This window comes from Engystomops pustulosus, chromosome 7 (assembly GCF_040894005.1).
Source record: "Engystomops pustulosus chromosome 7, aEngPut4.maternal, whole genome shotgun sequence".
Taxonomy (NCBI): domain Eukaryota; kingdom Metazoa; phylum Chordata; class Amphibia; order Anura; family Leptodactylidae; genus Engystomops; species Engystomops pustulosus.
The window spans coordinates 178,178,441-178,201,395 of NC_092417.1; the positions used below are offsets into that span (position 1 = coordinate 178,178,441).

General features: G+C 49.7%; 1 protein-coding gene across 2 annotated transcripts in view; it reads right to left on the reverse strand.

The window, feature by feature from the left end:
- The window catches only part of CD44 (CD44 molecule (IN blood group)), a 62,551-nt gene that overhangs the window by 9,013 nt on the left and 30,583 nt on the right, over positions 1-22,955 (reverse strand). Inside the window, exons 2-6 of one of the 2 annotated variants that reach the window (XM_072119056.1) lie at positions 9,523-9,682; positions 7,140-7,279; positions 4,663-4,737; positions 3,260-3,598; positions 1,970-2,116 (exon numbers count right to left, since the gene is read on the reverse strand). In XM_072119056.1, the coding sequence (XP_071975157.1) occupies positions 1,970-2,116; positions 3,260-3,598; positions 4,663-4,737; positions 7,140-7,279; positions 9,523-9,682 (861 nt within the window). The remainder of the gene's footprint in view (positions 1-1,969; positions 2,117-3,259; positions 3,599-4,662; positions 4,738-7,139; positions 7,280-9,522; positions 9,683-22,955) is intronic. The other variant, XM_072119057.1, reaches the window with a different exon arrangement.

The following is a 22,955-nucleotide window of genomic DNA, read 5'->3' on the forward strand; positions in this document are numbered from 1 at the left end:
ACTCAACAATACAGACACAATAGGAGGCAGGACTCAACAATACAGACACAATAGGGGGCAGGACTCAACAATACAAACACAATAGGAGGCAGGACTCAACAATACAGACACAATAGGGACAGGACTCAACAATACAGGCACAATAGGAGGCAGGACTCAACAATACAGACACAATAGGGAGCAGGACTCAACAATACAGACACAATAGGGAGCAGGGCTCAACAATACAGACACAAAGGGGCAGGACTCAACAATACAGACACAATAGGGGGCAGGGTTCAACAATACAGACACAATAGGGACAGGACTCAACAATACAGACACAATAGGAGGCAGGGCTCAACAATACAGACACAAAGGGGCAGGACTCAACAATACAGACACAATAGGAGGCAGGGCTCAACAATACAGACACAATAGGGACAGGACTCAACAATACAGACACAATAGGGGGCAGGGTTCAACAATACAGACACAATAGAGGCAGGACTCAACAATACAGACACAATAGGAGGCAGGACTCAACAATACAGACACAAAGGGGCAGGACTCAACAATACAGACACAATAGGAGGCAGGGCTCAACAATACAGACACAAAGGGGCAGGACTCAACAATACAGACACAATAGGAGGCAGGGCTCAACAATACAGACACAATAGGAGGGAGGGCTCAACAATACAGACACAATAGGGACAGGACTCAAAATACAGACACAATAGGAGGCAGGACTCAACAATACAGACACAAAGGGGCAGGACTCAACAATACAGACACAATAGGAGGCAGGGCTCAACAATACAGACACAATAGGAGGGAGGGCTCAACAATACAGACACAATAGGGACAGGACTCAAAATACAGACACAATAGGAGGCAGGACTCAACAATACAGACACAATAGGAGGCAGGACTCAACAATACAGACACAATAGGGAGCAGGACTCAACAATACAGGCACAATAGGGAGCAGGACTCAACAATACAGACACAAAGGGGCAGGACTCAACAATACAGACATAATAGGAGGCAGGGTTCAACAATACAGACACAATAGAGGCAGGACTCAACAATACAGACACAATAGGAGGCAGGACTCAAAATACAGACACAATAGGGGGCAGGGTTCAACAATACAGACACAATAGGGGGCAGGACTCAACAATACAGACACAATAGGAGGCAGGACTCAACAATACAGACACAATAGGAGGCAGGACTCAACAATACAGACACAATAGGGGGCAGGACTCAACAATACAGACACAATAGGGGGCAGGACTCAACACTACAGACACAATAGGAGGCAGGACTCAACAATAAGACACAATAGGGGCAGGACTCAACAATACAGACACAATAGGAGGCGGATCTTGAAAATACCAGCCATTTCTACAGGGCAAAGGCAAAACAATAGGGGATGGGACTCGGCCTCTATAGGAAGTGTCTTAGGGTGCCCAGGCTAACAGTCAGAATACAAGCCCAGTAACCACCCTAGGTGCCTCTGGAGCCCTCAGGCACTGGAACGTCGGGGCAGCTGCTATCCCTGACCCCTATTCCCAGGTATCCCTGGGTAGTGATGAAGAACGCTTTCTCTTTTCTGTAATCTCTGACTATCCCTGGATAACGATGATTCCTCCGAGCAGCAGACGTTCCCCAGTGGTCATAATATCTATGCAAATTTACCCTTTAACTGAGGGAGATGTTGGGAGGGAATGTATTAGTATGTATGAGGGATTGTGGAGCTTGACGCACCCAGGGGCCATGTAAAATGTTGCACAGTTCGTAATAACAGACCCTATAATTAGCCAGAAATTGTACAATGTATTAATGTCTGGCTATACACGGGGATGGGGGAGAGCTCTATACCACTCAGGTTTCCTCTCTGTCTCATTACATTCCAGAATTAGAAAAAAGTCCCTGGAATTTTTGAAGGATATCTAATGATGGCCATGTGGGTGGTCCCTACCTGGAATTGCTGCCCTTCTTTTAGTCTTGTTTTTATTGGAATCTATAGACCCTTCAGCTTCTCCGGCAGGAGACTCGGCATCATCGTAAGAAGAGTTGGGATTGGTGTCCTCCACCTCCTCATCACGACCGTCTACGTGTGGTCCCTCTGGGGAATAAGCAAACAGAACCTGATTATGGGTCAGAAGAAAGTGTGATAGGTGCCCATTGATATTGCCCACTAGTCTAAGAAACAGCATGTCCTACTGGCGTGTGGTAGCTTTCCCAATGCTATAATCAGGACCATTAATTGGACCTGTGTCCTTCTAAAGTTTAAATAGTCCATGAGGTTTCTCCTCCATCACCGCTATGTAACAAGAATCAAAGGTCAGAAGAAAAACTTTTGAGTTCTTGTAAGCCACCAGGGTTCAGGTGTATCTGCTCATACCACAACCTTGGAATTAGGTCAAACTCCATCAGATGGTAGATAGAAGATCCAGCAGAAGATGACCTCCTTGGTTGGTGAGTGGTTACCTCTTGGATTTTTATGATCAAATATCTTGTGAACATTGAATGAGATGTTTCTAGGTATTTTTCAATTTGGAGGAAGATGAAAGGAATAGACCATTCTCACGGTTACATAACCATGGTCCATCAAGTTTTAAGTTCTTTTGGATCCTTCAAAAACAGGAGCAACATACCGTATAACATCACCTACGTAATGCAGTAAAACAAGCTTGATCCAGTGGCTTGTATACAAAGCAGGGCCCAAACCGGTGGCTAGTGTACAAATGGGGTGTTGGTTATGGAAAGCTAGCCACACGTGATGGACAGGCTCGCGAAGCAAACGTCTACATGGTGGCAGTCGTGTAGAGCCAGTCCAAGCCTGGTGTGCATACTTACTGAGCCCGGACTCTATGGATGACGTCTCCAATGGACAATACAAAGCGTAGGCAGAATTTAATGACTGAGGAACCCTTAGCGGCTCTTGACATTAGTTTGCTCCAATTTGACCAAAATCGAGAATTTTTTTTTCCAAAAATGACTCATTTTATACGGATAAATACTCACCTTTACCAATATTAACCCATCCTGCATAAAGAACAAAGAGTAAGACAGAGATGTGCCCACCACCACCATGACGGGGGACCACCACCAGATGATCACCACCACCAGATGATCACCACCACCGCTATATCTACAAACTACGGCTACTACAAATCACCACAATAATGCAAAGTGTTGGACCTTTGCATTGTTTGTGATCGACAGACTACATCAAACTATGGCCCATGGAAGGGCGTCTTCCTACCATTGAAAGATCCTGTCGCCCGCTGAACGGATGGATCTGTGGCTGGTCCGTTTTCTTCGAGAAGTTTATTAGCTTCCTCTGTGCTGAGAACTTCGATGAAACCTTCTCTCTCATTATTATCATATTCGTTGTCTTGGGGTCCTGAATAATGATTCTTAGTGTCTCCCCCTTCTTCTTCTGTTTCAACGTGATCTCCTGAATGTTCTGGTTGCTCAGTAGTCATCAGAGGGTCCAATGTACTGTCCTCAACAACACCTCCTTGCTCAGATAAGGATGAACTTATGTCAAGTCCAGGGTGAGTAGGACTCACTTTACTGGACGAAGAATCATTGATGTCTCCTAACGTTAAGGAAGAGAGCAAGGAGATTCTTACAAAGGAACAGTAGTCCCTATGGATATGTAGGGTTTACTTTTCCTTAAAGAGGACCTTCCACCATCTCCACCCACTCCAACGCTTCACATCTTTAATAGGTGTCACTCCACCAGTATTGGAGGCCAAACCTCCATCAACCCTAGTAGTGGGTTGTCTTCAGTTCAGTATTGGGTTATACCTGGATTCACTGGTGGGCCATTCTGACTGATTCCGACAGAGTAGCCGACCACCATCAGTGGCATTAGTTTCGGCACACAATATGCTAGTTAGGCTCTCGACTATTTGGTGGGTGGTCTTAAACTATCTTCTCCAGTCAATACCTTCCCACCTAACAGTATGTTGAGTGCTGAAACCGTCACCACTGGTTCCTCGAGAACATTGGGGGCTAGATAAAAAAATCCAACTGCACCAGAACCGGTGGAGGAGCACCCATTACAGGATTCAACAACTTGGAGTTGGTGGAGATGGTAATTTTCCCCTTTAATGGGCTACACACATTGGCCAAAGCCTTCGTATAGGTAGAATGACTTGTAACTATATTTGGCATATGGCTTGGGGGTCTACGATACACTAGATATGACCGGCCAATTATCTTGGAATCGGAGCTGGTGTTACTACTAACTCTACATGTGCAAGCCCACTCTACATTATACCCCAATGTATTTATATTGGGAGGCTGCTCTTCAGATCCCACATAAGTACCCAAAGTAGATGTAGAGTATTGGGCGCTTGGCTCCACCACCCATGGGACTATGTTGGACGCCCAATGAATGCTACATGCTTTATGGGTAAACATATAATTGGAGGAATAAACTGGATACAGAGAGGGGCAGAAGATGCTCACTACCCCCATTCTCTCTCTGTGGGACCACCAGGTGAAGAGCTCCTCAGCAGTCCCATCGAGAAGGACTTTTCCCCCCATGTAAATATAGGACCCCCAGCCTTGTGATCGATGAAGGTCCAGAAGTTGGACCTTCACCCATTCTGTGAATAGGATGTATCATCTCTTCCATTGGAACCTGGGACTGACCTTCCTCGGTGGGGTCGTAGGAGGGAACGCTGTGGTTCCGATAGTCGTACTGCTCACAGTTCTTCTCACTCGTTTCTACAGGAAGGAGAAGAGGAATAAATTCTTCATTAAAATCTCTCACATCTTCTTCCTACGCTAAAAACTTATGCAAAGAAATTGGAATGACGTCATCGCTCACCAACAGGGAAAGGAAGTTACACAGTCATCTGCTCTGTATAAAGCAACAAATCCCCCTATAACCATATTCAGCCCCATAATTAATCCTGCGTCCTCCTGCAACTTTGTCATGATACAGACTGCAGCCAATGTTAGGTATGGTCCCTGGAGAGATGAGTGGCAGTAGGAGAGCACAGAGCACAGCAGTGTGAGGACATATTCTAACTGGGGGATACAATCCTGGAATATAAATCCATATATCACGGTTCTACTAAAAACATACAAATGTTTCATTTAACTTCTCTTCAGGGACAATACCTGACACTGCCTGCAGAAAGCACAGAGCACAGCAGTGTTAGAACACATCCCTAATCCATCATGAAATATAAATCCATAAATCACAGTCCTGCTGCTACTAACAACATACACAAAGGTCTGATTACACATCTCTCCAGATACAATACATAACACTGGCTGCAGAGAGCACAGAGCACAGCAGTGTGAGGTCTGATTACACATCTCTCCAGGGACAATACATAACACTGGCTGCAGAGAGCACAGAGCACAGCAGTGTGAGGTATGATTACACATCTCTCCAGATACAATACATAACACTGGCTGCAGAGAGCACAGAGCACAGCAGTGTGAGGTCTGATTACACATCTCTCCAGGGACAATACATAACACTGGCTGCAGAGAGCACAGAGCACAGCAGTGTGAGGTCTGATTACACATCTCTCCAGGGACAGTACATAACACTGGCTGCAGAGAGCACAGAGCACAGCAGTGTGAGGTCTGATTACACATCTCTCCAGGGACAATACATAACACTGGCTGCAGAGAGCACAGAGCACAGCAGTGTGGGGTATGATTACACATCTCTCCAGGGACAATACATAACACTGGCTGCAGAGAGCAGAGAGCACAGCGGTGTGAGGTCTGATTACACATCTCTCCAGGGACAATACATAACACTGGCTGCAGAGAGCACAGAGCACAGCAGTGTGAGGTCTGATTACACATCTCTCCAGGGACAATAAATAACACTGGCTGCAGAGAGCACAGAGCACAGCAGTGTGAGGTCTGATTACACATCTCTCCAGGGACAATACATAACACTGGCTGCAGAGAGCACAGAGCACAGCAGTGTGGGGTATGATTACACATCTCTCCAGGGACAATACATAACACTGGCTGCAGAGAGCACAGAGCACAGCAGTGTGAGGTCTGATTACACATCTCTCCAGGGACAATACATAACACTGACTGCAGAGAGCACAGAACACAGCAGTGTGAGGTCTGATTACACATCTCTCCAGGGACAATACATAACACTGGCTGCAGAGAGCACAGAGCACAGCAGTGTGAGGTCTGATTACACATCTCTCCAGGGACAATAAATAACACTGGCTGCAGAGAGCACAGAGCACAGCAGTGTGAGGTCTGATTACACATCTATCCAGGGTCAATACATAACACTGGCTGCAGAGAGCACAGAGCACAGCAGTGTGAGGTATGATTACACATCTCTCCAGATACAATACATAACACTGGCTGCAGAGAGCACAGAGCACAGCAGTGTGAGGTCTGATTACACATCTCTCCAGGGACAATACATAACACTGGCTGCAGAGAGCACAGAGCACAGCAGTGTGAGGTCTGATTACACATCTCTCCAGGGACAATACATAGCACTGGTGGCAGTCTGCATGGTCACAACTGCTGACAATCCTGAGCATCCTTGAAATAAGATTGCAAATTAATTTAATAAAATACCTTAAATAAACTTAAAGCCACTTTTCTGATACAAAGTAACACATTCCCTGCATATACTACACCAGGAATATACATTCTGTATCTCTGCACCTGTCAATAGGGAGAACTCTTACTGCAAACTCCTTCTACATTACTACAACAGGCAGTAAGGTCCAGAGCTCCCCCTAGAGGTGACAGTGGGCAGCAAAGATTTATACCAGGGATTAGAAGTTCTTTATCAGCTATTGGGGCTTAGACCCCTATAAAGCTCCAGTATATGAAGCCACCAGCTCAGAGGTAAAGAATAGAGATGCCCTTTAAGGTCACCTGATGGAACATCACACATTTAAAACCCAGTATCTTCTCCTAGTGACTAAATGGATGAGTTGATTCAATGTGAACATGTTCCTGTCATGGAGGCTCATGTATCACATGTTATCCGGTGGTTATTTGTCTGCGTCTTGAAAGTTCATCCTGATATATTGTGATCAGCTCCACCATCACGAATCAGGAGACTAATGGGTGATCCTGTCTAGAAATGTGACATAATGAAGATCATCACTGACCTGAGGCGTTGTAGCAGTACACATCATACAGCGTCGTCACATTACTGTGCAGCACATAGACCCCGATGTAACCAGCCGCACATATGTGATTACTAGTGGTGCGAGGGATGACCACCGTGCTGTTATCTACCCAACCGTACCTACAGGAGCGAGGGGGCAGGAGTTATTACCATACAGACACTTACACATCACTTACATAATACATCCTGCATTATACTCCAGAGCTGCACTCACTATTCTGCTGCTGGTGCAGTCACTGTGTACATACATGACATTACTTATCCTGTACTGATCCTGAGTTACATCCTGTATTATACTCCAGAGCTGCACTCACTATTCTGCTGCTGGTGCAGTCACTGTGTACATACATGACATTACTTATCCTGTACTGATCCTGAGTTACATCCTGTATTATACTCCAGAGCTGCACTCACTATTCTGCTGCTGGTGCAGTCACTGAGTACATACATGACATTACTTATCCTGTACTGATCCTGAGTTACATCCTGTATTATACTCCAGAGCTGCACTCACTATTCTGCTGCTGGTGCAGTCACTGTGTACATACATGACATTACTTATCCTGTACTGATCCTGAGTTACATCCTGTATTATACTCCAGAGCTGCACTCACTATTCTGCTGCTGGTGCAGTCACTGTGTACATACATGACATTACTAATCCTGTACTGATCCTGAGTTACATCCTGTATTATACCCCAGAGCTGCAGTCACTATTCTGCTGCTGGTGCAGTCACTGTGTACATACATGACATTACTTATCCTGTACTGATCCTGAGTTACATCCTGTATTATACTCCAGAGCTGTACTCACTATGCTGCTGCTGGTGCAGTCACTGTGTACATACATGACATTACTTATCCTGTACTGATCCTGAGTTACATCCTGTATTATACTCCAGAGCTGCACTCACTATTCTGCTGCTGGTGCAGTCACTGTGTACATACATGACATTACTTATCCTGTACTGCTCCTGAGTTACATCCTGTATTATACTCCAGAGCTGCACTCACTGTTCTGCTGCTGGTGCAGTCACTGTGTACATACATGACATTATTTATCCTGTATTGATCCTGAGTTACATCCTGCATTATACCCCAGAGCTGCACTCACTATTCTGCTGCTGGTGCAGTCACTGAGTACATACATGACATTACTTATCCTGTACTGATCCTGAGTTACATCCTGTATTATACTCCAGAGCTGCACTCACTATTCTGCTGCTGGTGCAGTCACTGTGTACATACATGACATTACTTATCCTGTACTGATCCTGAGTTACATCCTGTATTATACCCCAGAGCTGCACTCACTATTCTGCTGCTGGTGCAGTCACTGTGTACATACATGACATTACTTATCCTGTACTGATCCTGAGTTACATCCTGTATTATACTCCAGAGCTGCACTCACTATTCTGCTGCTGGTGCAGTCACTGTGTACATACATGACATTACTTATCCTGTACTGATCCTGAGTTACATCCTGTATTATACCCCAGAGCTGCACTCACTATTCTGCTGCTGGTGCAGTCACTGTGTACATACATGACATTACTTATCCTGTACTGATCCTGAGTTACATCCTGTATTATACTCCAGAGCTGCACTCACTATTCTGCTGCTGGTGCAGTCACTGTGTACATACATGACATTACTTATCCTGTACTGATCCTGAGTTACATCCTGTATTATACTCCGGAGCTGCACTCACTATTCTGCTGGTGGAGTCACTGTGTACATACATGACATTACTTATCCTGTACTGATCCTGAGTTACATCCTGTATTATACCCCAGAGCTGCACTCACTATTCTGCTGCTGGTGCAGTCACTGTGTATATACATGACATTACTTATCCTGTACTGATCCTGAGTTACATCCTGTATTATACCCCAGAGCTGCACTCACTATTCTGCTGCTGGTGCAGTCACTGTGTACATACATGACATTACTTATCCTGTACTGATCCTGAGTTACATCCTGTATTATACTCCAGAGCTGCACTCACTATTCTGCTGCTGGTGCAGTCACTGTGTACATACATGACATTACTTATCCTGTACTGATCCTGAGTTACATCCTGTATTATACCCCAGAGCTGCACTCACTATTCTGCTGCTGGTGCAGTCACTGTGTACATACATGACATTACTTATCCTGTACTGATCCTGAGTTACATCCTGTATTATACCCCAGAGCTGCACTCACTATTCTGCTGCTGGTGCAGTCACTGTGTACATACATGACATTACTTATCCTGTACTGATCCTGAGTTACATCCTGTGTTATACTCCAGAGCTGCACTCACTATTCTGCTGGTACATACATGACATTTCTTATCCTATATAATATGACTGTACCTGCAGGTCTCGAAACCAACTTGTTGGGCTATATCCACCTGCTCCTTAGTTGCAACGAGGGCATCAATTTCAGCGCAGACTTTCCTGGCTTCCTCATAGTTCAGATTGTATCTGGAAACTTTCTCCACATGGAAAACTCCCCGGAAGCGGCAGCTGATAACTGAAATCAAAAACAGAAAAAGTTTTAGTTAAATGAGTCACCTGAGATAACAGCAGAATCCGGTTACATATTGTACTTTATTTTGGAGTAAATGAAACCTTTGTAAGTTTTAAAAATTTTTCTAAGAGCTCCTGATGTGTCCCTTACAGAGTCTATGCTGAGCTTAGTAGTGATGGGTCGTTCGAGAATGAGCCAGCACAAAGAGCCGGCTCTTGTTCGTGAACGACATGAGCCGGCTCCTCTCAGTGAGCCGATGGTTTACTAAACCCCGCCCTAAACGGCTCACCACACCCCCTTTAACCCGTTCAGGAGCCTGAAGAGCCGGCTCTTCTAAGTGAGCGTAGCTTAATGAGCCAGCTCACTAAGAAGAGCACGAATTTCCATCACTAGAGCTTAGGTGTCCCAATATCTGTGTGCCCTGAAGTCATGCAACTCCTGGAAGAATTACTCATTAAGGGGATATTCTAGCCCCTCATTTACCACCAATTCTAGACAAAGGATGCTGGGAGTTGTAGTTTTTGAACAGGTGGAGAGTCTCAGGTTGGAGAACATCAACCCTCAAAATGCTTCCATATTTAGGGTCTCCAGTTATCCCACCATCTGCAGAAGCGAGTTAAGAAGTATTTGTTATAATACAAAAGTTTTACTAAAGTTTGGATTGGTGGAGATTAGAGTCCAGGTCCGAATTTCTCGAAATTGACCCCAGTTCCCCGTCATCTTTTCCATCTACTTATCTGGAGGTAAGTAAAACTGTACCCCAGATGAGTAAATCCCCCCCCCCCAACTTACTGACGGGTTCCTTTTAGACTGGGGGTTAGGAGGGGGACAATGCAGCTGCTCCCCTTCCCCAATCCATTGTCTTCTGTGCAGCAAATCTCTGAACTTCAACATTAAAGTGAACTTGTCACCAGGTTTTACCCAACTAAACTACAAGCCCGTCCGGTCGGGGAGGAAACGTGCTTTCTAGAATCCCTCTTTTATGTGAAATCTCACTTATTTAACTATAAAAAAAAATCTTCTCCAAATCCGGGCAAATACGACTCTTCTCACCTCATTTTCACATGAGATGAGTCAAGTTTAGTGGTTGCGTGACTTCTGAAGCCCCCATCATCTGTTCCATTGGACACAGAAATGTGCTTTGTGTATGATATTAAAGATACAGATCTCATTTTCCAGTTCACATCATGACACATAAGATGACACTTCCCATGCAGCCTCTATACTTGACTCGTCTTATGTAAAAATGAGGAGAGAAGAGTCATATTTGCTCGACTGTGGGAGAGATTTTCTTTAAAGATAAACGGGTGATTTCACATAAAAGACCTTTCGTCCCCGACCTCAGGGGGCTGGTAGGTTAGAGGGGTAGAATCAGGGGACTGGTGGTAGCAGCAGCTGCGCAGATCATGTTCATCATGTGTCCTCCCCAGGACGGGGGGAGGCTCCCCCTGCACAAAATGCATTTTGTTCCCATGAAATATTCAATTAGTCAACAGCGAGGGCGATTTTTACCCAAAATTACTGGTTGGAAGAAAACTTTCAGGGTTCTCCTCACTGCAGAGTAGGATTCCAAGGTCACAGTCCACCGGGAGAAGGTCACGTGGTCAGCACCTCCCCCACGGGGCTCAAATAGGTAAATAAAGGATATAGACCCTGTCCCTTGGGTCACATGAGGACATCTGAGGTTATAGACAATAGACACATTGTAGCTCAGGGTTCATCCTATCACCCGATGTTACATATTGGTTCAGCATCAGAAGTGATGGGGGAGCCCTCACCTGACCCCTCCTGGAGCGCCCCCTGTTCTTATTTCTACAGGGATGTCAATAATTTTGTAAAAGGAATTTTCTGGGCAGAAAGAGGTCAACGGGTGCACTAGTAGTCACAGCCACACCCCTGGTGCACCTCTAGTCCCAGCCACACCCATGTGCACTAGTAGTCACAGCCACACCCCTGGTGCACCTCTAGTCCCAGCCACACCCATGTGCACTAGTAGTCACAGCCACACCCCTAGTGGACCTCTAGTCCCAGCCACACCCATGTGCACTAGTAGTCATGGCCACACCCCTAGTGGACCTCTAGTCCCAGCCACACCCATGTGCATTAGTAGTCACAGCCACACCCCTGGTGCACCTCTAGTCCCAGCCACACCCATGTGCACTAGTAGTCATGGCCACACCCCTAGTGCACCTCTAGTCCCAGCCACACCCATGTGCACTAGTAGTCATGGCCACACCCCTAGTGGACCTCTAGTCCCAGCCACACCCATGTGCACTAGAAGTCATGGCCACACCCCTAGTGGACCTCTAGTCCCAGCCACACCCATGTGCACTAGTAGTCATGGCCACACCCCTAGTGGACCTCTAGTCCCAGCCACATCCATGTGCACTAGTAGTCATGGCCACACCCCTAGTGGACCTCTAGTCCCAGCCACACCCATGTGCACTAGTAGTCATGGCCACACCCCTAGTGGACCTCTAGTCCCAGCCACACCCATGTGCACTAGTAGTTATGGCCACACCCCTAGTGGACCTCTAGTCCCAGCCACACCCATGTGCACTAGTAGTCATGGCCACACCCCTAGTGGACCTCTAGTCCCAGCCACACCCATGTGCACTAGTAGTCATGGCCGCACCCCTAGTGGAACTCTAGTCCTAGCCACGCCCATGTGCACTAGTAGTCATGGCCACACCCCTAGTGGACCTCTAGTCCTAGCCACATCCCTGTTCACTAGAAGTCACAGCCACACCCCTAGTGCACCTCTAGTCCTAGCCACACTGATGTACACTAGTAGTCATGGCCACACCTCTGCTGCACCTCTAGTCATGGCCACACCCCAGGTGCACCTCAAGTCCTGGTCACACTCGTGTGCACTACTAGTCACCGCCACACCGCTAGTGCACCACTAGTCACAGTCACACCCCTAGTGCACCACTAGTCATGGCCACACCCCAGGTGCACCTCTAGTCATGGCCACACCCCAGGTGCACCTCTAGTCCTGGTCACACTCGTGTGCACTACTAGTCACCGCCACACCGCTAGTGCACCACTAGTCACAGTCACACCCCTAGTGCACCACTAGTCACAGTCACACCCCTAGTGCACCACTAGTCATGGCCACACCCCAGGTGCACCTCTAGTCATGGCCACACCCCAGGTGCACCTCTAGTCATGGCCACACCCTTGTGCACTAGTCGTCACAGGTACACCTCTGATGCACCTCTAGTCGTGGCAACTAATAATCACAGCCACACCCCTCGTTCACCTCTAGTCATGGCCACACCCTTGGTGCACCTCTATTCATGGCCACACCCATGTGCACAGAAGTCACAGCCACACCCCTAGTGCACCTCTAGTCCTAGCCACACCCATGGCCTCTAGTCAGTGAGGAACATTGAGATACATAGTAGCACAGCACAATAAGCAAAGTACAATGGCTACTTTCAGGATGGAAGCATAAGTACGATGCCACCAGAATTAGCCCAGCAGAACAGTGACACTTCAGGAAAGCAAAGCCTGGGTCTTTTCAAATGTATCGGTAGTCTGGTTCTGAATCTTAAGGGCAATGCATCCTGGGAATGAATATGCAAAATAACTTTATCCAAAATGGAAGTAAACTGTCTCTGTGGTGCCCCCTATAGGTAGCCCCCTGTAACACAGTATCTGACCCCTAAAACCGCAAAGTTTGACCTAAGTTGTTGCCAATGGAAAGAGCCTCAGAGGCAGCGAGGACACTTCATTGTCGCCTCCAACCCCATAAAAGCCTCACAATGACTCCCTGTTCTGTTTATTTAAATAGACTCCGTGTCTTTAAACAATGGATAAAAGAAGGAACATATAAAACCCCAGAAACTACGAAAACAAGAAGGTTTTACAAGGTCACATGGACATGGTCTTTGCCCTGGGGGAAAAATACACAAGAAAAATATTCCTAGTATGAATATTACATCATTATTGAAATGGGATGTCCACTGTGGACCACCACGATTAGTGAAAAGGACCACCAGAACCTGAGGACAGGCTGCGGGGACCATAGAATCCTAGCAGTAAGTATTTGGTTTCCCTACAGCACCCCCGCAGGACATAAGAAGCATTGCACAATTACCACTGTTCTCAGGTCCTCCAGAGTCAGCTCTATTCTATGACACCTCTACAGTGTCCTTACTAGTAAGTCATGGTTCTGAAAAGCAGGACAATCCACCATTTTTGTGTTTAATCCAGAGAACCCCTTTAAAGAAGCTTTACTGACATTGTCGCAGAGTCATCTGAAGAAGCTGGGCCGTTCGCTTCCCTCTGATCTTCTGCTAAGAGGAAGCCATGTTTTATTAAAGCGTCTTCATCCTCTCAGTCTACGTGTTCATACGAGCAGCAGATCTCTTTCATCTCCAGGACTTGCATTAAGCTTCTAAATTCTAATGCCAATAAATTTAGGAAGAGAAGTTGTCTCCGAGCCGTTTATATGAGATCATCACATCCTTATCCTTTCCTTCCTTCTTCCTATTCTTCATGTTCTCTTCCTTCCTCCCCCAGTCCTTCCCTTCCACGTGCGCTGCTGCTTTATTCCTCTCTATGCTGATGAGATAGCCGGGGGCTATAGATAGGGAATATAACAGCAGGTGCTTATGGCCCCCCAATTCCTGTGATCCATGGACTTCCCATCACAACACCCGCTCCGAGCCGCAAGTTATCCCACCTCCTGGCAGATGCCAAGCTCAAGATTTATTTAACAATTCTTCTTATAATTTCCTTCTTCTCTTCATTCCTCTCTACCTTCCTTCCTCCTTCCATCCCTCTTTTCCTTCCCCTCTTCTTTCTTCTCTTCCTTCATTCCTCCCTCCCCTTATTCCTTCCTTCCATTATTCCTTCTTCTCTTTGTCTCTATCTTTCTTATTTCCTCCCAAATCACTCCCTTCCCCTCTTCCTCCAATCATTCCATACCCACTTCTTCATTCCTTCCTTCTCTATTTTCCTTCCATCCTTTCTCACTACCTCCCCCCTTTATTTCCCTCATTCCTTCCTCCCTTCCCCTCCTCATCCCTTCCCTTATTCCTTCCTGCCTTTCCCTCTACCTTTCCACCTTCCTCCCTCCTTCTCATACTTCCTTTATCCCTTTATTCTTTCTTCCCTTCATCCCTCCCCTAAACATTTGTTTCTTCCTCTCTACCTTTCTTCTCTTCTCCACTTATTCCTTCCTTCCGTCCTGCCTCATTGCAATCCGCCATCCCTTAATTTATTCCTTCCTTCCTCTCCACCTTTCTTAATTCCTCCCTTTCTTCCTTCCTCTTCTTATTCACTCTATTCTTCCTCTCTACCTCCCTTTCTACCTTCCTTCCTCTCTACCTTTCCGCCTTCCTCCCTCCTTCTTATACTTCCTTTATCCATTTATTCTTTCTTCCCTTTATCCCTCCCTCCCCTTAATCATTTGTTACTTCCTCTATACCTTTCTTAATCCTCTCCTTATCCCTTCTTCCCTTCTTCTCGACCTCCCTTTTTTCCTTCCTTCCTCCTCTTATTCCTTCCCTTTTTTTTTGAGTAGATCCCTTTTTGTACAGACCAGATTTCCTGTGATGTATTTGTAGTCTATCTTCTACATACTCCCTCGAGAAGACCTCCCCTCCCCACAGGACACAACCTTTCATTGTATGTGGTTAGAATTGGGGCAGCACGTGGGACCCAACAAGAAAATCATCACCATGGAGATGTTGGAGAACCCTCCAAGAAACCAAAAAGACCTGCATTCCCGAATAAGACATAGGTGGTTGTGGTCCACTTCAGTTCTTAAAACCGTTGTTCCAATAAAAAGTTTGTTTCAGATCCTAAACTTGAAAGCTTAGCATCTGAATCAAACTTTTTATTGGAACAACGGTTTTAAGAACTGAAGTGGACCACAACCACCTATGTCTTACCACCCCAAACTACAGGACTTCCTCTTCCACCTCTTCATGTACACTCACCGGCCACTTTATTAGGTACACCTGTCCAGCTGCTCGTTAACACTTAATTTCTAATCAGCCAATCACATGGCGGCAGTGCATTTAGGCATGTAGACATGGTCAAGACAACCTCCTGCAGTTCTCCCGAGCATCAGTATGGGGAAGAAAGGTGATTTGTGGCCTGTGAACGTGGCATGGTTGTTGGTGCCAGAAGGGCTGGTCTGAGTATTTCAGAAACTGCTGATCTACTGGGATTTTCATGCACAACCATCTCTAGGGTTTACAGAGAATGGTCCGAAAAAGAAAAAACATCCAGTGAGCGGCAGTTCTGTGGGCGGAAATGCCTTGTTGATGCCAGAGGTCAGAGGAGAATGGGCAGACTGGTTCGAGCTGATAGAAAGGCAACAGTGACTCAAATCGCCACCCGTTACAACCAAGGTAGGCAGAAGAGCATCTCTGAACGCACAGTACGTCCAACTCTGAGGCAGATGGGCTACAGCAGCAGAAGACCACACCGGGTGCCACTCCTTTCAGCTAAGAACAGGAAACTGAGGCTACAATTTGCACAAGCTCATCGAAATTGGACAGTAGAAGATTGGAAAAACGTTGCCTGGTCTGATGAGTCTCGATTTCTGCTGCGACATTCGGATGGTAGGGTCAGAATTTGGCGTCAGCAACATGAAAGCGCGGATCCATCCTGCCTTGTATCAGCGGGTCAGGCTGGTGGTGGTGGTGTCATGGATCCATCCTGCCTTGTATCAGCGGCTCAGGCTGGTGGTGGTGGTGTCATGGATCCATCCTGCCTTGTATCAGCGGCTCAGGCTGGTGGTGGTGGTGTCATGGATCCATCCTGCCTTGTATCAGCGGCTCAGGCTGGTGGTGGTGGTGTCATGGATCCATCCTGCCTTGTATCAGCGGCTCAGGCTGGTGGTGCTGGTGTCATGGATCCATCCTGCCTTGTATCAGCGGCTCAGGCTGGTGGTGCTGGTGTCATGGATCCATCCTGCCTTGTATCAGCGGCTCAGGCTGGTGGTGGTGGTGCCATGGATCCATCCTGCCTTGTATCAGCGGCTCAGGCTGGTGGTGGTGGTGTCATGGATCCATCCTGCCTTGTATCAGCGGGTCAGGCTGGTGGTGGTGGTGTCATGGATCCATCCTGCCTTGTATCAGCGGTTCAGGCTGGTGGTGGTGGTGTCATGGATCCATCCTGCCTTGTATCAGCGGCTCAGGCTGGTGGTGGTGGTGTCATGGATCCATCCTGCCTTGTATCAGCGGCTCAGGCTGGTGGTGGTGGTGTCATGGATCCATCCTGCCTTGTATCAGCGGTTCAGGCTGGTGGTGGTGGTGTCATGGATCCATCCTGCCTTGTATCAGCGGGTCAGGCTGGTGGTGGTGGTGTCATGGATCCATCCTGCCTTGTATCAGCGGTTCAGGCTGGTGGTGGTGGTGTCATGGATCCATCCTGCCTTGTGTCAGCGGGTCAGGCTGGTGGTGGTGGTGTCATGGATCCATCCTGCCCTGTATCAGCGGCTCAGGCTGGTGGTGGTGGTGTCATGGATCCATCCTGCCTTGTATCAGCGGGTCAGGCTGGTGCTGGTGGTGTCATGGATCCATCCTGCCTTGTATCAGCGGGTCAGGCTGGTGGTGGTGGTGTCATGGATCCATCCTGCCTTGTATCAGCGGCTCAGGCTGGTGGTGGTGGTGTCATGGATCCATCCTGCCTTGTATCAGCGGGTCAGGCTGGTGGTGGTGGTGTCATGGATCCATCCTGCCTTGTATCAGCGGGTCAGGCTGGTGGTGGTGGTGTCATGGATCCATCCTGCCTTGTATCAGCGGCTCAGGCTGGTGGTGGTGGTGTCATGGATCCATCCTGCCTTGTATCAGCGGGTCAGGCTGGTGGTGGTGGTGTCATGGATCCATCCTGCCTTGTATCAGCGGCTCAGGCTGGTGGTGGGGGTGTCATGGATCCATCCTGCCTTGTATCAGCGGCTCAGGCTGGTGGTGGTGGTGTCATGGATCCATCCTGCCTTGTATCAGCGGGTCAGGCTGGTGGTGCTGGTGTCATGGATCCATCCTGCCTTGTATCAGCGGGTCAGGCTGGTGGTGGTGGTGTCATGGATCCATCCTGCCTTGTATCAGCGGGTCAGGCTGGTGGTGGTGGTGTCATGGATCCATCCTGCCTTGTATCAGCGGGTCAGGCTGGTGGTGGTGGTGTCATGGATCCATCCTGCCTTGTATCAGCGGCTCAGGCTGGTGGTGCTGGTGTCATGGATCCATCCTGCCTTGTATCAGCGGGTCAGGCTGGTGGTGGTGGTGTCATGGATCCATCCTGCCTTGTATCAGCGGGTCAGGCTGGTGGTGGTGGTGTCATGGATCCATCCTGCCTTGTATCACCGGGTCAGGCTGGTGGTGGTGGTGTCATGGATCCATCCTGCCTTGTATCAGCGGGTCAGGCTGGTGGTGCTGGTGTCATGGATCCATCCTGCCCTGTATCAGCGGGTCAGGCTGGTGGTGCTGGTGTCATGGATCCATCCTGCCTTGTATCAGCGGGTCAGGCTGGTGGTGGTGGTGTCATGGATCCATCCTGCCTTGTATCAGCGGGTCAGGCTGGTGGTGGTGGTGTCATGGATCCATCCTGCCTTGTATCAGCGGGTCAGGCTGGTGGTGGTGGTGTCATGGATCCATCCTGCCTTGTATCAGCGGCTCAGGCTGGTGGTGGTGGTGTCATGGATCCATCCTGCCTTGTATCAGCGGGTCAGGCTGGTGGTGGTGGTGTCATGGATCCATCCTGCCTTGTATCAGCGGCTCAGGCTGGTGGTGGTGGTGTCATGGATCCATCCTGCCTTGTATCAGCGGCTCAGGCTGGTGGTGGTGGTGTCATGGATCCATCCTGCCTTGTATCAGCGGCTCAGGCTGGTGGTGGTGGTGTCATGGATCCATCCTGCCTTGTATCAGCGGCTCAGGCTGGTGGTGGTGGTGTCATGGATCCATCCTGCCTTGTATCAGCGGCTCAGGCTGGTGGTGGTGGTGTCATGGATCCATCCTGCCTTGTATCAGCGGCTCAGGCTGGTGGTGCTGGTGTCATGGATCCATCCTGCCTTGTATCAGCGGCTCAGGCTGGTGGTGCTGGTGTCATGGATCCATCCTGCCTTGTATCAGCGGCTCAGGCTGGTGGTGGTGGTGCCATGGATCCATCCTGCCTTGTATCAGCGGCTCAGGCTGGTGGTGGTGGTGTCATGGATCCATCCTGCCTTGTATCAGCGGGTCAGGCTGGTGGTGGTGGTGTCATGGATCCATCCTGCCTTGTATCAGCGGCTCAGGCTGGTGGTGGTGGTGCCATGGATCCATCCTGCCTTGTATCAGCGGCTCAGGCTGGTGGTGCTGGTGTCATGGATCCATCCTGCCTTGTATCAGCGGGTCAGGCTGGTGGTGGTGGTGTCATGGATCCATCCTGCCTTGTATCAGCGGTTCAGGCTGGTGGTGGTGGTGTCATGGATCCATCCTGCCTTGTATCAGCGGCTCAGGCTGGTGGTGGTGGTGTCATGGATCCATCCTGCCTTGTATCAGCGGCTCAGGCTGGTGGTGGTGGTGTCATGGATCCATCCTGCCTTGTATCAGCAGTTCAGGCTGGTGGTGGTGGTGTCATGGATCCATCCTGCCTTGTATCAGCGGGTCAGGCTGGTGGTGGTGGTGTCATGGATCCATCCTGCCTTGTATCAGCGGTTCAGGCTGGTGGTGGTGGTGTCATGGATCCATCCTGCCTTGTGTCAGCGGGTCAGGCTGGTGGTGGTGGTGTCATGGATCCATCCTGCCTTGTATCAGCGGGTCAGGCTGGTGGTGGTGGTGTCATGGATCCATCCTGCCTTGTATCAGCGGCTCAGGCTGGTGGTGGTGGTGTCATGGATCCATCCTGCCTTGTATCAGCGGCTCAGGCTGGTGGTGGTGGTGTCATGGATCCATCCTGCCTTGTATCAGCGGGTCAGGCTGGTGGTGGTGGTGTCATGGATCCATCCTGCCTTGTATCAGCGGGTCAGGCTGGTGGTGGTGGTGTCATGGATCCATCCTGCCTTGTATCAGCGGCTCAGGCTGGTGGTGGTGGTGTCATGGATCCATCCTGCCTTGTATCAGCGGTTCAGGCTGGTGGTGGTGTCATGGATCCATCCTGCCTTGTATCAGCGGCTCAGGCTGGTGGTGGTGGTGTCATGGATCCATCCTGCCTTGTATCAGCGGGTCAGGCTGGGGTTGGTGGTGTCATGGATCCATCCTGCCTTGTATCAGCGGGTCAGGCTGGTGGTGGTGGTGTCATGGATCCATCCTGCCTTGTATCAGCGGGTTAGGCTGGTGGTGGTGGTGTCATGGATCCATCCTGCCTTGTATCAGCGGTTCAGGCTGGTGGTGGTGGTGTCATGGATCCATCCTGCCTTGTATCAGCGGCTCAGGCTGGTGGTGGTGGTGTCATGGATCCATCCTGCCTTGTATCAGCGGGTCAGGCTGGTGGTGGTGGTGTCATGGATCCATCCTGCCTTGTATCAGCGGTTCAGGCTGGTGGTGGTGGTGTCATGGATCCATCCTGCCTTGTATCAGCGGCTCAGGCTGGTGGTGGTGGTGTCATGGATCCATCCTGCCTTGTATCAGCGGCTCAGGCTGGTGCTGGTGTCATGGATCCATCCTGCCTTGTATCAGCGGCTCAGGCTGGTGGTGGTGGTGTCATGGATCCATCCTGCCTTGTATCAGCGGGTCAGGCTGGTGGTGGTGGTGTCATGGATCCATCCTGCCTTGTATCAGCGGGTCAGGCTGGTGGTGGTGGTGCCATGGATCCATCCTGCCTTGTATCAGCGGCTCAGGCTGGTGGTGGTGGTGTCATGGATCCATCCTGCCTTGTATCAGCGGTTCAGGCTGGTGGTGGTGGTGTCATGGACCATCCTGCCTTGTATCAGCGGCTCAGGCTGGTGGTGGTGGTGTCATGGATCCATCCTGCCTTGTATCAGCGGGTCAGGCTGGTGGTGGTGGTGTCATGGATCCATCCTGCCTTGTATCAGCGGCTCAGGCTGGTGGTGGTGGTGTCATGGATCCATCCTGCCTTGTATCAGCGGGTCAGGCTGGTGGTGGTGGTGTCATGGATCCATCCTGCCTTGTATCAGCGGGTCAGGCTGGTGGTGGTGGTGTCATGGATCCATCCTGCCTTGTATCAGCGGCTCAGGCTGGTGGTGCTGGTGTCATGGATCCATCCTGCCTTGTATCAGCGGGTCAGGCTGGTGGTGGTGGTGTCATGGATCCATCCTGCCTTGTATCAGCGGATCAGGCTGGTGGTGGTGGTGTCATGGATCCATCCTGCCTTGTATCAGCGGGTCAGGCTGGTGGTGGTGTCATGGATCCATCCTGCCTTGTATCAGCGGGTCAGGCTGGTGGTGGTGGTGTCATGGATCCATCCTGCCTTGTATCAGCGGGTCAGGCTGGTGGTGCTGGTGTCATGGATCCATCCTGCCTTGTATCAGCGGGTCAGGCTGGTGGTGGTGGTGTCATGGATCCATCCTGCCTTGTATCAGCGGGTCAGGCTGGTGGTGGTGGTGTCATGGATCCATCCTGCCTTGTATCAGCGGGTCAGGCTGGTGGTGGTGGTGTCATGGATCCATCCTGCCTTGTATCAGCGGGTCAGGCTGGTGGTGGTGTCATGGATCCATCCTGCCTTGTATCAGCGGGTCAGGCTGGTGGTGGTGGTGTCATGGATCCATCCTGCCTTGTATCAGCGGGTCAGGCTGGTGGTGCTGGTGTCATGGATCCATCCTGCCTTGTATCAGCGGCTCAGGCTGGTGGTGGTGGTGTCATGGATCCATCCTGCCTTGTATCAGCGGCTCAGGCTGGTGGTGCTGGTGTCATGGATCCATCCTGCCTTGTATCAGCGGGTCAGGCTGGTGGTGGTGGTGTCATGGATCCATCCTGCCTTGTATCAGCGGCTCAGGCTGGTGGTGGTGGTGTCATGGATCCATCCTGCCTTGTATCAGCGGGTCAGGCTGGTGGTGCTGGTGTCATGGATCCATCCTGCCTTGTATCAGCGGCTCAGGCTGGTGGTGGTGGTGGTGTCATGGATCCATCCTGCCTTGTATCAGCGGCTCAGGCTGGTGGTGGTGGTGTCATGGATCCATCCTGCCTTGTATCAGCGGGTCAGGCTGCTGGTAGTGGTGTCATGGATCCATCCTGCCTTGTATCAGCGGGTCAGGCTGGTGGTGGTGGTGTCATGGATCCATCCTGCCTTGTATCAGCGGGTCAGGCTGGTGGTGGTGGTGCCATGGATCCATCCTGCCTTGTATCAGCGGCTCAGGCTGGTGGTGCTGGTGACATGGATCCATCCTGCCTTGTATCAGCGGCTCAGGCTGGTGGTGGTGGTGTCATGGATCCATCCTGCCTTGTATCAGCGGCTCAGGCTGGTGGTGCTGGTGTCATGGATCCATCCTGCCTTGTATCAGCCGGTCAGGCTGGTGGTGGTGGTGTCATGGATCCATCCTGCCTTGTATCAGCGGCTCAGGCTGGTGGTGGTGGTGCCATGGATCCATCCTGCCTTGTATCAGCGGGTCAGGCTGGTGGTGCTGGTGACATGGATCCATCCTGCCTTGTATCAGCGGCTCAGGCTGGTGGTGGGGGTGTCATGGATCCATCCTGCCTTGTATCAGCGGCTCAGGCTGGTGCTGGTGGTGTCATGGATCCATCCTGCCTTGTATCAGCGGCTCAGGCTGGTGGTGGGGGTGTCATGGATCCATCCTGCCTTGTATCAGCGGCTCAGGCTGGTGCTGGTGGTGTCATGGATCCATCCTGCCTTGTATCAGCGGCTCAGGCTGGTGGTGGTGGTGTCATGGATCCATCCTGCCTTGTATCAGCGGGTCAGGCTGGTGGTGGTGTCATGGTGTCTTTGGGCCCCTTGGTAACGCCACAGCCTACCTGAGTATTGTTGCTGACCATGTCCATCCCTTTATGAGCACAATGTACCCTGTAACATCTGATGGCTACTTTCAGCAGGATAATGCGCCATGTCATAAAGCTGGAAGCATCTCAGACTGGTTTCTTGAACATGACAATGAGGTCACTGGACACAAATGGCTCCACAGTCACCAGATCCCAATCCAATAGAGCATCTTTGGGATGTGGTGGAACGGGAGATTCGCATCATGGATGTGCAGCCGACAAATCTGCGGCAACTGTGTGATGCCATCATGTCACTATGGAGCAAAATCTCTGAGGAGCTTCCAGCACCTTGTTGTATCTATGCCACGAAGAATTGAGGCAGTTCTGAAGGCAAAAGGGGGTCCAACCCGTTACTAGCATGGTGTACCTAATAAAGTGGCCGGTGA